Source organism: Dromiciops gliroides, chromosome 6, assembly GCF_019393635.1.
Source record: "Dromiciops gliroides isolate mDroGli1 chromosome 6, mDroGli1.pri, whole genome shotgun sequence".
In the NCBI taxonomy this organism is placed as follows: Eukaryota; Metazoa; Chordata; class Mammalia; order Microbiotheria; family Microbiotheriidae; genus Dromiciops; species Dromiciops gliroides.
The window spans coordinates 72,200,272-72,214,814 of NC_057866.1; the positions used below are offsets into that span (position 1 = coordinate 72,200,272).

General features: G+C 41.0%; 1 protein-coding gene across 1 annotated transcript in view; it reads left to right on the forward strand.

Annotated features, from left to right (window-relative positions):
* Positions 1 to 4,760: 4,760 nt before the first annotated feature.
* ADGRA3 (adhesion G protein-coupled receptor A3) overlaps positions 4,761 to 14,543 on the forward strand; it is a 132,642-nt gene continuing 122,859 nt past the window's right edge. Inside the window, exon 1 of the mRNA XM_043972774.1 lies at positions 4,761 to 5,427. Coding sequence (XP_043828709.1) covers positions 5,153 to 5,427 — 275 coding nt within the window. The 5' untranslated portion in view covers positions 4,761 to 5,152. The remainder of the gene's footprint in view (positions 5,428 to 14,543) is intronic.

The following is a 14,543-nucleotide window of genomic DNA, read 5'->3' on the forward strand; positions in this document are numbered from 1 at the left end:
CACAGCCAGTAAGCGTCAAGTGTCTGAGGCCGGATTTGAACTCAGGTACTACTGAATCCAAGGCAGTGCTTTATCCACTATGCCACCTAGCTGCCCCATATAATTGTTTTAATTTGCAATTCTCCAATCAATAGTGATTTAGAGCTTTTTTACAATATGGCTATAGTTAGCTTTGATTACTCCATTTAAAAATTGACTTCATTTTTTTTTAACATTTTTCAATTGGAAAATGGCTCTTATTTTTATAAATTTGACTCCGTTCTCGATATATTTGAGAAATGAGGCTTTTATCAGAGAAACTTGCTTCAAAATTTTTTTCTCAGTTATGACTGCTAAATGTATTTCCCTTCATCCTATTTCCCCAATGTTTATTCTATTTTCTCTTTCTTTCACCCTGTCCTTCCTCAAAAGTATTTTGCTTCTGACTATTGCCTCCCCTAATCTGCTCTCCCTTCTATCACCCCAACCCCCTTCTTTTATACTTTCCTTTCCTACTTTCCTTTAGGGTAAGATAGATTTTTATATTCAACTGTTTATGTCATTCCCTCTTTGAGTCAATTCTGATGAGAGTAAGGTTCAAGAGTTCCCTGCCACTTCCTTCATCTTCTTCTCTCTTGTAAAAGCTCTTTCTTGCCTCTTTTACATGAGATAATTTACCCCATTCTACCTCTTCCCTTCCCTTTCTCCCAGTGCGTTTTTCTTTCTCACCCCTTAATTCAACTCACACCTGTGACTTCTGTCTGTATATACTCATTCTAACTATTCTAATAATGAGAAAGTTCTTATGAGTTATAAGTATCATCTTTCCAGGTAGGAATGTAAACAGTTTCATCTTATTAAGTCCCTTATGATTTCCCTTATCTGTTTACCTTTTTATGCTTATCTTAAGACTTGTATTTGAAAGTCAAATTTTCTATTCAGCTCAGGTCTTTTCATGAGGAATATCTGAAAGTCTTCTATTGCATTTAATACTAATTTTTACCACCAAAGGATTATACTAAGTTTTGCTGGGTAGGTGACTCTTGATTGTAATCCTAGCTCTGGGAAATATTTTTTAAAATAAAAATATATATTGTGCTATAAGAAAAACAGAAAAACTTGGATGTGATAATGAAGAGTAAAATGAGCAGAAAGAACTGATAAACAGAAGTATTTGTGGTATGGTTTTACATATATATATATAAATATCTATGTCAAATGATGGCCTTCTCTAGTGCTGGGTGAGAAGGGAAGGAGAAAAATGTATACAGCAGAGAACAAATGAAAACTCATTAGGAAGCACAGAAAAGCAGGGTAGTTTTGAAAATGTGTAGTATTTATCACATAGATTTTTTTTAAGTAAACAGTGTGAAGTGGAAATTCATGCTTTCATATTCCTTTTCTCATTTTAATTTCATTCCTTCATTTTTGTGTTGTGCTGTGTACATGAAAATGGTTTTTTTCCTTTTTGTATTTAAGTTCAAAATAGATAAAATAATTAAAAAGTACAATAGAACATAGAGCTAGAGTGGTTTGCCATCTTTAGCTCATTTTATACATGAGGAACTGGGACAAACAGTGTTAAAGGATTTGCCCAAGGTTACATAGTAAGTGTCTGAGTTTGGATTTTAACTCAGAAAGAAGAGTTTTCCTGATTCCAAGCCCAGTACTCTCTATCCACTGTACTAGTTAGCCCCTAAGGCAGCTTTTACCATCCTTCTTTTTATAATTGAGGAAACTGAGGCAATCATAGGCTAAGCCATTTGCTCAGTGTCACACCCTAATAAGTATCTGAGGCTAGATTTTAACCCAGGTCTTCCTGACTTCAGATTCAAAGCCCTATCCATGGTGCCACTTAGTTGTAGCTTTCTCCTTTCTGAAAGTCTTTTCTTCCTCATTTCCACTTTTTTGGATCCTTTTTTCCTTTAAATACTGTTAATGTTTACTCTTTTAAGTCCTCTGATCTTCTATGAACTGCTTCACCTTAGAGTACATTGAGAGAAAAGAGTGTCTATTACTACGTTGGTGATAGTTCTGTTATACTCTGCCCTGGTCAGACCATATTTGGTGTTTTTTATTCATTAAGCAATTACTATGTGTAGACATTGTGTAAGGGGGGTACATGATAGCGGTCTTCAAGTATGTCTTGCAGGAGGGTGACTGGAGTAATTTTTCTTGGCCCTAGAAGATAGAACTAAGAACAATGGGTAGAAGTTTTAAAGAGGGGAAGGGAAAACAAAACAAAACAAAAAAACCTTGCTGAAATTAAGCTATCCAGAAGTGGAATGTGCTGTCTTTGGAGGTAATGGCTTCCCCTCCATGAAGGTCTTCAAGAGAAGGCTGGGTGAGCACTTTTAAGGCATGTTATTTGTAGTAAAGATTCTTTGTCATGTTTGGGCTGAGTAAGTTGACCTCTGAGTTGCCTTCCAGCTCTGAGATTCTGTCCATCAGTGTCAAAAACATCTAATCTATGCTTTTTCTTTTATCTCCTGTAATTCTTGTCCATGTCTTTTCACAAATTTAAGGTATAATGTATTATCTACTTTTTATGAAGGAGGACACTGACAGACAGAAATTGTAAGTAACTTGTCATACTAGTGACGCTAGTGTCAGAGGCAGAAATCAATTCCCAGGTCTTCTTGACATCAAGTCTATCCATTACACCAAAACTGCTACCAAAAAAAAAAAAAAATCAATTATCTGGGTACAAAATTGAATAGGAGGAAGAGATTGGGCTTGATCATATCTGAAACAATGTTTAACCTTTAAAAATAATATCTAAAAAGACCCCCATCTTTTTAATATCACAACATTCTCTTTGGGATGCTATCTAGTTGTGAATCATGAAACATAATCTCAAAAGAATTAAAATTGTGGGTGACTTCAAGGACAACAGAAAGATACGGTAGTTCTAAGTAGGCTTCAGTATATTACCAATTTGTATATGAATACTGCAGATGATACCTTATTAAGAACATATATGATCAGAAAAGAAAATAGATGGTCATACAGAATGGCATTAACCAGAGGAAGCCCTCTACTCACCTAGATTTTAAAGTCTTGAAGCAGGACTTATGTCATTTTTCATCTTTCATCTTTGATTACCTTAGTCTCTGGAACATATGTGTATTATTATTATTTCCAACTCCCTTCACCCCTGTGGCTCCCTTCTCCCATTGGTTAATTCACCTGCAAACTCCATTTTTAGGAAGGGTTTAGACCAGCAATCCTTTCTTTTCCTGACTTCACACTCTACCTTCCCATTCCCTCTCCCCTTTTCAGCTCCTTTTAATATGCTGTCTTCCTACATTAGAATGGAAATTTCTTGAGGGCAGGGGCTTTCTTTTTCTATCCCCTATGCTTAGTAAAGTGCTTGGAGCTTGGCTTCTTGACTGACCAACTGACTTTTGGTATTATCTAACATCTAAGTAGATTTTTTATAAATATTTGTTGGATGGCATGAATAAGTACAAAACTTGGAGGCTGAACACCTAGACTGGCATCCTGGCTCCTAGTTGTGTGTTTGTGGTGAAGTCACAATCTCTTTGAACCTCTTTCCTTATTAATAAATGAGATATTATTTGCACGACCTACCCCACAGGGTTACTTGTGAGGATCAAATTAGCCAAGGCATATAAAACACTTTATAAACTTAAAAACATGTGAACTTGAACTATACTACTGTAAACTACTGTTGCTGCTGTTATTACAAAACAGGAGGAAGTGAATTCCCCATGTGAAATTCAGGACATCTAATCTAAATTTGGTGGTTAGATAAATCAGGTTTCTCTGCAATATTCTCCAAGAGGCCCTGAGGTGAAGGAGCTAGAGCTAGCTCAACTAACCAATTTTAAAATGCCTGTGGGTTGAGGGTTTCAAGGCAGTCTTCCTAGTTCAAATGCATCGGTAACTCGGCATCTGAATGAAGTTCCAAGACTAGTGAGAAAGTTCTTCCTAAAAGTTGCAGCGCTGGCGTGTAAGGTCTTGAAATATTTACCGCTAGGTCGGGAGATGGAGCAGGGGGCTATGGGAGGTCCCAAGGGATACCTCAGGATTTTATGGAAAAGGAGCACCTAGCTGGCAATGGGGTGGAGTTTGGGATAAGGAGCCTGGGACTGTCTCCAAAGTAAGGAGAGGCATGAGATCCGGTTGGCACAGAAGCAAGCCACGTTAAAGCCTAGAGGGAGAGACCCTCGTGTGTGTGTGTGTGTGTGTGTGTGTGTGTGTTTTCCACGCTCTTTTACGTCCCCTCATTTCTTCTTGCTGGCTCACAAAACTAACTCTATATACTTTGCAAGCTCTCTGCCCGCACCGCACACGCCGGCCCTCCCCTTCCCCCAGTGCACACACAGGACTGCTTTGTCTGGCGGGTCAGAACAGGAGGGAAAACCCGAGCCAGGGGGGAAGCAGGGGGAGCCAGAGGGAGCCAAGGGGTAGCCAGGGGAGAGACAGGGAGCCGCCGCGGCCGCCAGACTTCGGACTGGAACTTTCTTCTTCTCTTCCCCTCTCCTCCCTCCTCCTCCTTCTCTCCTGTCCCCTCCCCCTCCCCTCAGTCCTCGTGCACTCCCGGATCCTCGCGCTGAGTGCCCCCTCCCCGAGCTTGTCCCTGCCCCTCCCCCACCGGTGGGGGTCGGCCGCCCCTCCCTCCTTCCCCCCCCCCCCCCCCGCCCAGCCCCAGCCCAGGCCGCCGCGTCGCTCTCCCGCCCCCACCTCCTTTTCCGAGCCTCGGACCTCCCGAGGGGGAGGGAAAGAAGGCGGTCGCGGGGAGGAGCCGCCGCCGCCGCCGCCGCGGTAGTCGAGTCCCCGGGCCATGTCCGGAGGAGGAGGAGACGGTGGCGGAGGCGGCCCCGAGCCGGGATTTAAAGGCGCGCCGCGAGTGATCTAGCCGGCCATGACCCGGGGGCTCCCGTGAGGGGGAGCCGAGGGGCCGCGCTCGGCGGGTCGCCTGGACAAAGGAGCATGGGGGGCGCTCGCCCTCCTGCGCCGCCGCGCCTCCGTCTGCTCCCCGCCGCCATGAGGATCCGGGCGCTGCCGCCTGCCCGCGGGCAGCCCCGGCGCTGACTCCCCCCGCCCGCCCGTCCTGCCTCCTGCGCGCCAGGCCCGTCCGCCCGGCCCGGCCAGCCCTCTGTCCAACCCCACTCCCCGCGCGGCCTCCCCGCGCCTCGCCCCGAGCATGGAGCGGCCGGGCGGCCCCTCGGGCGAGCGGCGCTTCCCCGGCCGCCGGCGCCGCCGCCTGCTCCTCGGCTGGGTGCTCTGGGTCGCCCTGTGGGAGAGCGGCCCCGGCGCCGCCGCTCTGCCCCCGGGCTGCAAGCACGACGGGCGGCCCAAGGGCGCCGGCAAGTCCCCTGCGGGCGGAGCCGCGGCCCCGGAGGGGAAGGTGGTGTGCAGCAGCCTGGACCTGGCGCACGTCCTGCCGCCGGACACGCTGCCCAATCGGACGGTCACCTTGTGAGTATCCCGCGGGGGCGGGGGGCGGATGGAGACGGGGGGGGGGGAGGGAGGGACCCCTCCCCCCAGCCCAGGGCAGCCCAACTTGGAAAGGTAGCTGCTCTGCCAGCAACAAGGTGCCTTTTGTCTAAGCCGGCCGGCGCTCGCCGTCCACACCGGCTCCCGGGGCGGCCGGGTGGGTGTGTGCTCCCCTTCCTGGGGCCCTGCCCCCGGGACAGACCCGCTGATTGGAGATCGGTCGTCTCCCCTCCCGCTTCTTTGCCAAGTCTTCTCGGGCTCCCCGGGCGTTCTGGGCCCTAACAGTTGCGGGATCTAAACACCCAACCGGAGCCGACCTTTTCTAAGTGGGTCTTAGCCCCGGGAGGGGTCCTCGGCATTAGTAAAGTTCAAGCACGGTCCGGGGATGCGCGTGGAAAGTTTCGGGATGTGCCGGACCTTCACACAGCCGGCTTTTGCAGATGGGACCGTGACTGTGTAGGCAGCTTTGCCCTGGCCCTGCGAAAAACAGGATACCAACCTCTCCGCTCATGTAGTTTTAACTTTCCAATCTGTGCAGTTGCGCCCCCCCCCCACACTTTGGGGTTCTCCATTCCTTTCTCAACCCCTTGCAGTCTAACTTCCCTCTCCATCACGGTGCTGGAACTATTCTCCAATATAGCCAACGAGTTCCTTATCACTTCATCCAATTTTTTTTTTTTTACCTCCCCTCACTTCTCATTGCCCTTGACCTCTCTCCAGCATTTGGCATTTTGAACCACCTCCCCTTTCTTTCCCTGAACCTTTCTGTATGCTCTTTCCCATTCTGGCTTCAGACAGACTTCTCCTGGTTCTCCTGCCTTCTCTAAGGGCTCCTTTGTTTCCATTGGTTTCTACAACCATAAGTAAGACCTCTGTTTTTCAAGGTGTCCGGTTTTGCTATTTGTTCAGTCGTTTTCAGTCATGTCTGACTCTTCGTGACCCCATTTGGGGTTTTCTTGGCAAAGATACTGGAGTGGTTTTGCCATGTCCTTCTCCAGCTCATTTTACAGATGAGGAAACCGAGGCAAACTGGTGTAAGTGACTTGCCCTGGTTCACACAGCTAGTAAATGTTTGAGGTGGGATTTGAACTCAGAAGTCTTTCTGACTCCAGGTCTGGTACTCTTATTCACTGCCCCACATAGAGGCCCTAGCTCTGCTTCTCCCACCCCCAAGCTTGGCCATCTTAATTATCACTTGTAGGCAGATAACTTTCATGTTGCCTATCTGCAAACTAGGTGCTTGTTGATGGATTTATTGAGCTTCAGACCTACATATCTGGTAGGACACATTTACCTGGATGGCCCACTAGTACCTCCTCTAGCTTTATCTTTATGCCAAAACCTATTTGTCTTATTGATTTGGCTTTTTTTTTTTTTACGATGCAGTGAGGGTTAAGTGACTTGCCTAGGGTCACACAGCTAGTAAGTGTCAAGTGTCTTAGGTCAGATTTGAACTCAGGTCCTTCTGAATTCAGGGCGGGTGCTTTATCCACTTTGCCACCTAGCTTCTCCTTTGGCTGATTTTTCTAAGGAGGTCCCACTTATATGCAGTATTCCATATTTATAGTAGTGTTATCTAATTGTTAGAAGCTTCTTCTGTAAATCTTTTACCTCTTTTATTTTTATTGCCACAGCCCTAATTAGTCAAGTTCTGATTAAAAATTACTAAACTGACTACCCTGTTCCTCCTTAACTGCTTCAGTGATCTTAAAAGAGGTCCAGTTGGTCTATACTACATCCTTCATGCTACTGCCAGACTAATCTTCCTTTTTCATAGATCTGGTCATGTCATTCTTATGCAGAAGCTGGGTGGTATAGTGGATAGATAGAGTGCTGGGCCCTGAGTCCAGAAGACCCGAGCATGAATAAACACTGTGTTATCTGTGTGATCACTGTGTGATCCTGAGGGAGTCTATCTGCCTTGTAGTAACATGGGGAGAATAATAGTGCCTACCTCTCGGGGTTGTTGTGAGGACTGAGTGAGGTAATATTTGTCAAGTACTTAGCACAGTGCTTGGCATATAGTAGGCACTTAATAAATGCTTGTTTCTTTTCTTCAGTGCCTCACTGTTGCTTATCAACTAAGTTTGAGACTCCAAGTCTGGCTTTGAAAGCCTTCTACAGTCACCCAACTTGTGCTACCCAATATAGACCATTCTTCATTCCAGCTTTATGGGCACCTCACTTTGTTTTCCTCTTTATCTAAGATGTCCCCTCTCTTCACTACCAACCTCCTTAAATTCCTGCTCATTTTTAAAAAACCCACATAAGATTTGGCTTCCTTCAGCAAGTTTTACCATATCTGATTAGTGAAAACCTTTCCTAGGCTCTCTCTTCCTTCCATAACATTTTATACCTCTCTAAGGGACATATGTATTCTTTTACAGTATGTCTATTCTTATACCATATTCTTCCTTCAATATCAAAACTGAATTATAGGTTAAAAAGTGCTCTCAAAACCAGTCTTTTTTTCTTTTTTTAAAATAGCTCTGATTTCATAATGATTCTCCTCCATATGATGGTCTCTTGTAACAGAAGAATGAAATTGAGTGAAACAAATGAAGGCTCTGTTTGACAGTGTGTGCCTTATCTGCACCCATAAGCTACCACCTCTGTACAGAAAAGGAACTACAATTATTCCTACATGCTATTTTGGTAGAAGTAGATGGATTGTGAACTTTTGACAAATATGCTAACTTTACCAACTTTTTTGGGGTTGGTATAATTAAGGAAAAAATACCCTATGCTTGGAATGTTTCTAAGAACATGAATCTCCCTTTAAGACTCTTCAGTAACATATTTTAGTGGAGGCCTTTCCTGATTCCCCTAGTTATTAGTACCCTCCTCAGTTACTTTGTATTCATTTTCTATATACTTTATATTAGGGCTTCTTAAACTGTTTCCACTATAGACCCCTTTTCAATCAAGAAATTTTTTACCTGACCCTGGGTATATAGGTATATAAAATAGTAATACAAATCAAATATTTACTGCCAAAATTTTTGTGACCCCACATTTAGTTATGTGACCCTATATGGGGTTGCCACCCACAGTTTAAGAAACTTTGCTTTATATGTTATCTTTATATGTGTTGTGGCCTTCCATATGCCACCCCCCCCCCCCAGCTCCTTGAGCACAAGGAATGTTTTTTTTAAATTGTCTTTGTATTCCTAATACAATGCCTGTCACATTGTAATTGCTTAATAAGTGTTTGTTGAATGAGTTACTGTAAAAACACTCCAGGCAAGTAAATCATTGTGAAATTTAAAAAAAAATGCATTTAATATGAATATTCAGATTGAGTGCATATTAGGAATACATATTGTTAATGTTATGTTATTTTCTATAAGTAGTTTATATTTCTCTTTGAGTTAATCTAGCATAAAATTTAAACTACAGTACTTAGCACATAATAAATACTTAAGTTTAATAAATACTTTTAGATTGAATGTTATTTCCCAGTCTTTAGGGGCACATAAGTGGGTAAATAACTTGTAGAACAAAAAAAAATTAATTGTTATAATTCACTATTCATTTTGGGATATTGATTTATAGCCAGATTCATTGGATTCAAAATCTTTGGTATAGTGATTTGAAGATAAGCCCAGTCTTAGGAGTCAATTCCAGAAAAATCCAGTGTTGGAGGAGTATTAGCTTACTCAAATTGTTATGGGGAGAGGAGTGGAAGACTTAGCTGTTATTTTTGAAAATGCTTTTGTTTGAAATGGTTTCATTTACTTTGCTTTCGTTTTGGTTCAGTTTGTCTGAAAATTTTAAATTTAAGTCCACCTCAATTCAGGTAAATTCCTTGTAAATGAGTTTGTGCTTTTACTTTCTGGCAAGATTAAAATGTAGTTGATATATCCGGTAGAAAATCATCTTTTTCATTACTTGGATTTTCTTTTTTCTTTTTTTAATCTTTCAAAATAGTCTTATTGATGCTTTTAAAAAAATATACCACCCACACTTAACCCACTCTTGGAATGAAAGTTAAGCACAGTTACTGAATGTGTTATTTTGTGCCCATAGACCATCACCTTCTAAGGGATGTGTTTTATCGTCATTTTTTATAAAAATCAGAAAATAAGCTTATGTATCCCTAATAATAATTACAGTCATATAATGCTTTAAGGTTTGCATAGTACTTTGCATTCATTATACTTGAGCCCCTTTTTAGTAATAATACTATTTATGAGTTTCCCCCTAATTGCTTGATAGCTTCTCTTTTAGATTTTTAAAGTGGCATTTTTAAAAATTAAAATTTTTTATTCAGTTAAATGTTTTCTTTCTTTCCCTCTTCCCCTCCTCTACATTGAGAAAGAAAAATAAAAACAAAAACGACCTCTTCAAGCACAACAAATTCTCTGGGGCCCTGTCCAAAACATGTATATCTCCTCTATATATAGTAGGTAGTAGTCCCCATCAATTATCTGTAATCATGCTTGATCATTGCATTGATCAGAGTTTGTCTTTTTTTTATGTTGTGTTGATTAGTTGTGTCTGACTCTTCATGATCCTATTTAGGTCATTTCCTTCTCCAGCTCATTTTATAGATGAGGAAACTGAGTCAAACAGCATTAAGTGACTTGCCCTGGGTCACACAACTAGTAAGTGTCTGAGGTCAAATTTGAACTCATGTCTTCCTGACTCCAGGGCTGGCACTCTATCCACTGTGCCACCTAGCTGCCCTCAAGTTTGGTTTTTTTGGTTTTGTTTTGACACTGTTATTATTATATGAATTTTCTCCTGGATATATTTATTTCATGTTTTTTTGGTATCAGTTTATATAAGTCTTCCCAGGTTTTCTAAAACTCTCTTTTTTGTCATTTGTTTATAGCATAATACAGTATTCCATTCCATTCTTATTCCATAATTTGTCCAGTCATTCCCCAACTAATGGTCATCTCCTTAGTTTCCAGTTTTTTAGTGGTATATCAATATATCAAATGCCATATGATAATATTTTTAAAGCATGAAATTCATCAGATTACAAAAATAATAAACAATTATTTAAATAGTTATCAGCATATTAAAAAAAGTTCACCCTTATTGCCCTGCAAAAAACCCCCAAAAAATAATGAAAAAAGTTCGGCTATGCCAGATTAAGTGTCCCTGCCTAAATGACATTTTTTTTTTTTTAGTGAGGCAATTGGGGTTAAGTGACTTGCTGATGGTCAAATAGCTAGTAAGTGTTAAGTGTCTGAGGCCGGATTTGAACTCAGGTACTCCTGAATCCAGGGCTGGTGCTTTATCCATTGCGCCACCTAGCTGTCCCCTAAATATATAACTTTTAAAGTGTAAATGATATATCTTGGATCAAAGGTTCTTAATCTAGGTTCTACAGATTTGTTTTTGTGAAATTTTTTTCAATATAATTGGTTTCCTTTGTATTTTGTAGATTTAAAAACATTATTCTGAGAAGGGGTTCATAGACTGCCACGAGACAAAAGACCCCTTGGTATTGATGGGAATTCATGTATTTGGAGTTACTTTACTCCATTTCCACCTCTTCTCCCTGCAAAAGAAGTGAGCAAATCAATTAGAAATTCTCATCAAAGTACTAAGGACATTGAGAGGTCCAATTCAAAACATAGTCTTAGCTCTAATTCAACAATTCAATTTAATAAACATTGATCAATCCTATTTTGTACAGGCAATGTACTAGATATTGATGATACAAAGACAGAAATGAAAACAGTTCCTTGCCTTGAGGAAGCAACATTCTATAGGGGTCGGGCCTCGGGGTCAGTGAGGAGGGAAATGGTGTATATATATGAGTAAATCCAAAATACAGATCTTGCTTATTACATGGTTGAGGAAGATTCCTTACATAGGAAGGAATCTAGAACCTACCTTCTTACACTGTGCATCTTGTCACAAAAATTTCTAAGTCTGACAAAGAAAAATAAATGGCGAAGTCTCCAGACAGCCGTAGAAAATAGGTTTATTGAGAGAGGGTACCCGCCTCACAATAAAGCTGGTTTCAGGTCTAGGACCCAAAGACCCTGAGAAGTGCTGGTCTCAGACTTTTATACCCCTCTGAGGCTTAAATGCTTATATACCTTACTGGTTTTTTTTTTGTTTGTTTTTTTAAGGGCAACGGGGTTAAGTGACTTGCCCAGGGTCACACAGCTAGTAAGTGTCAAGTGTCTGAGGCCGGATTTGAACTCAGGTACTCCTGAATCAGGGCCGGTGCTTTATCCACTGTGCCACCTAGCCGCCCCTACCTTACTGTTTTTAAACAAACTCCTCCAACAATGGAATACACCCCAAGTGGTACATGTACATAAGTTTACCAACCAGACCTGCTAGCCCCTTGGATTTCCCCTTTTCCACTTAAAAAATGCCACCTTAGTTGCTAAAATCTGCCAACTTGGGTTGTTGGCTACTTAGTTGCTGACTACTGAAGTGGTACCACATGATTGCTAGAGGCATAGATGAATGTTTCTAGACTTGATGGCCATACAGCATTGGATTTTGCTCTACTAGTATCTGTCTTACTTATTCCATTATTATTATTTGATTAAGCTACTAAAGATACCACTAAAGAATACCTTAACATATTAAATCACAATTTGTAGGCTAAATACTGATTATTACCATAGTTAAATCACTTATCTTTAAGGGTTGGGGAAAATCTCACTCACAATCCCAATCCCATATCATAATTGAATGTGGGGGGGTCACGAAAAATTTGGCAACAGTAAGAGGTTATGTATACCTATTTTATATAGCTATATACCTGGGGTTGCATAAAAATATTTTGGGTGAAAAGGGGTCATGAGTGGAAAAAGTGTAAGAAGCCCTGATCTAGAGGACAGGCCATGAAAAAAAATGATTAAAGCTGTTAGATAAAAGAAAAATAACTGTAGACTTAACTCATGGGGAAAGTGGTTTTTTAACAAGATATTGAAAGACAGCAAGGATTTGGGTGGATAGAAGAACCAGGGGAGAGATTATTTTATTCTAGGTGGCTGGAAAAAAATGGCATATGAATATGTGCTATGGTAGAAGGGGGATAGTAAAACCATTTTAATTTTAATGTTAGCATGCCTTCATTAGGAATAGGTAACATTAAATTAAAAATTTCCTTTCTTAACATGTTGACTAGACTGGTAAATTAGGGAAATACCACAGATGTAACACACCTAAATGTTTAGCAAGGAATTTGACAATGTCTCTCATGCTAATGTTATGGACAAAATGGAGAGCTGTGAGCTATTTCATAATTCAGTTAGATACAGAATTGGTTGAATGAGTCAGCCCAAAGAATTGATATTAGTCCCTGAAGGTTTCTAGAGAACTGTTCCAGTCACCTGTCCTTGGCCTTTTTCTTAGATCTAAGCATACATGATATATTTGACACATCTACTGATGGTTCATGGTTTATATTCCTAGTGTTTGGCACATAGTAGGTGATTAATGAATGCTAACATTAATTGATGAAACTGAACTTTAAAGGGTGGTTAAGAAAATGGATTACAGAATCAAAAAAGATTTTGATGGCCAGAATAGTGGACCATCTTAAATAAGATGCAATGTAATGGGGTTAAGTGTTAAATCTTCACATTTGTACGTTTGATTCCATGAGTCCCAAGTACAAGATGGGGGGAGGTGTGGCTAAGAAACATTTTATATGAAGAACGATGCAGTTTCAGTAGACTGCATGTTCTGTATTAGGAAGTAATATGATATAACATTCAAAAAAGTTAACGGAGTATTACATTGCCTCTTCATTCAGCTTGCTAGAACATTTGGAGGTGATAGCCCTGCTGTACTTTGTCCTGGTTAGACAACATTGTGTTCAGATCTTCAATTTAGGAAGGCAATTAACAGTGTCCCAAAGTTACCCCAAACTCATTATGTCCGAAAAAGACTTATTTTCCCCCTCCCCTCTCCAACTCATAACCCTGCTAAACTTTTTTATATAAATTGGGGACATCAGTATCCTTTCCATCTCCCAGGTTCTTAGTTTTGTTATTCTCTTTGGCTCCTCACAGTGCCCTCTTCCTTGTCCCCCCTATCCAGTCAGTTGCTTACCATCTGTTCTTTTCTCACTACTCATACAACCAGTCTCTTCGTTCAGGAAGGCCTCCTAATTGGTCTTCTCCTCCCTTGCTCCACTACATATTTGAGCACAGGAATGACCGTATCACTGCTTTCCTTGGTAAATGCCAATGACTTGCTGTTGCTTCTAGGATAAAATATAAACTATTTTTTTACTTTAAAAACAAAACAGGACCTTGCTTTCATTAGTGTATTGATGTAGCTTATAGTTTATAAGCAATAAAGTTAAAGAGTTGCTCTGTCTAGAAAATTTACCATGGAACTGACCTCATGGTAAATGCAGCTAGCCTGGTCTTTGGCCAACAGCCATGCTCCATTATAGAACCTGGACTGAAAAGTCTCTCTACCTGAATCATTGGATCTGCTAGAAGTTGTATTTCATTGACATAGTTTTTGAATATCCAGGATCAGCTCATGATGTGAAAAGAGAGCAGAATTTCAGTGAAAGAAAAATTTTTAATAATAAGAAATGCTTATTTTTTTTATGCCAGAAAGTACTATAACATGGCATGTACATATGTTGATTTTTTTTTTGTACTGTCAAGTCAGATGTTACAATAAAGGCTTAAAGTCTTTCTCTTAACAGTAATACACAGATAGCTACAGTTTTTAAAATCTTCATAAGGTCACACAAATCCCTGTTTATGTTCTGTTTGAATAGAAGGCCTGTGTTAGGTGGTAGTTGTAGCCTTTGTGAAGGGGCAGGCTCTTAATGCCTCTCTGTATCACTAGCTCTTAGAAAAATGTTCTCTGCTTAGGAGGGAACTAGATAAATGTTTGGTGTTACTCTGCTTATTTTCAGGGACAAAAATCTATTCATTACGACAGTCATCATTAAGCATTTATTCATCACCTACTCTGTGCCAGGAACTGTGCTAAGCAATAATGATAGAAAGAAAGGCAAAAGACAGTTTTGGGCTCTCAAGGAGCTCACAGTCTTACAAGGAGGCAACAAGCTATATATAGGATAAGGAGGGAATATTAAAAGAGGAAAGACATTAGAATTAAGAGGTTTCTGGAGATTGGGAAAG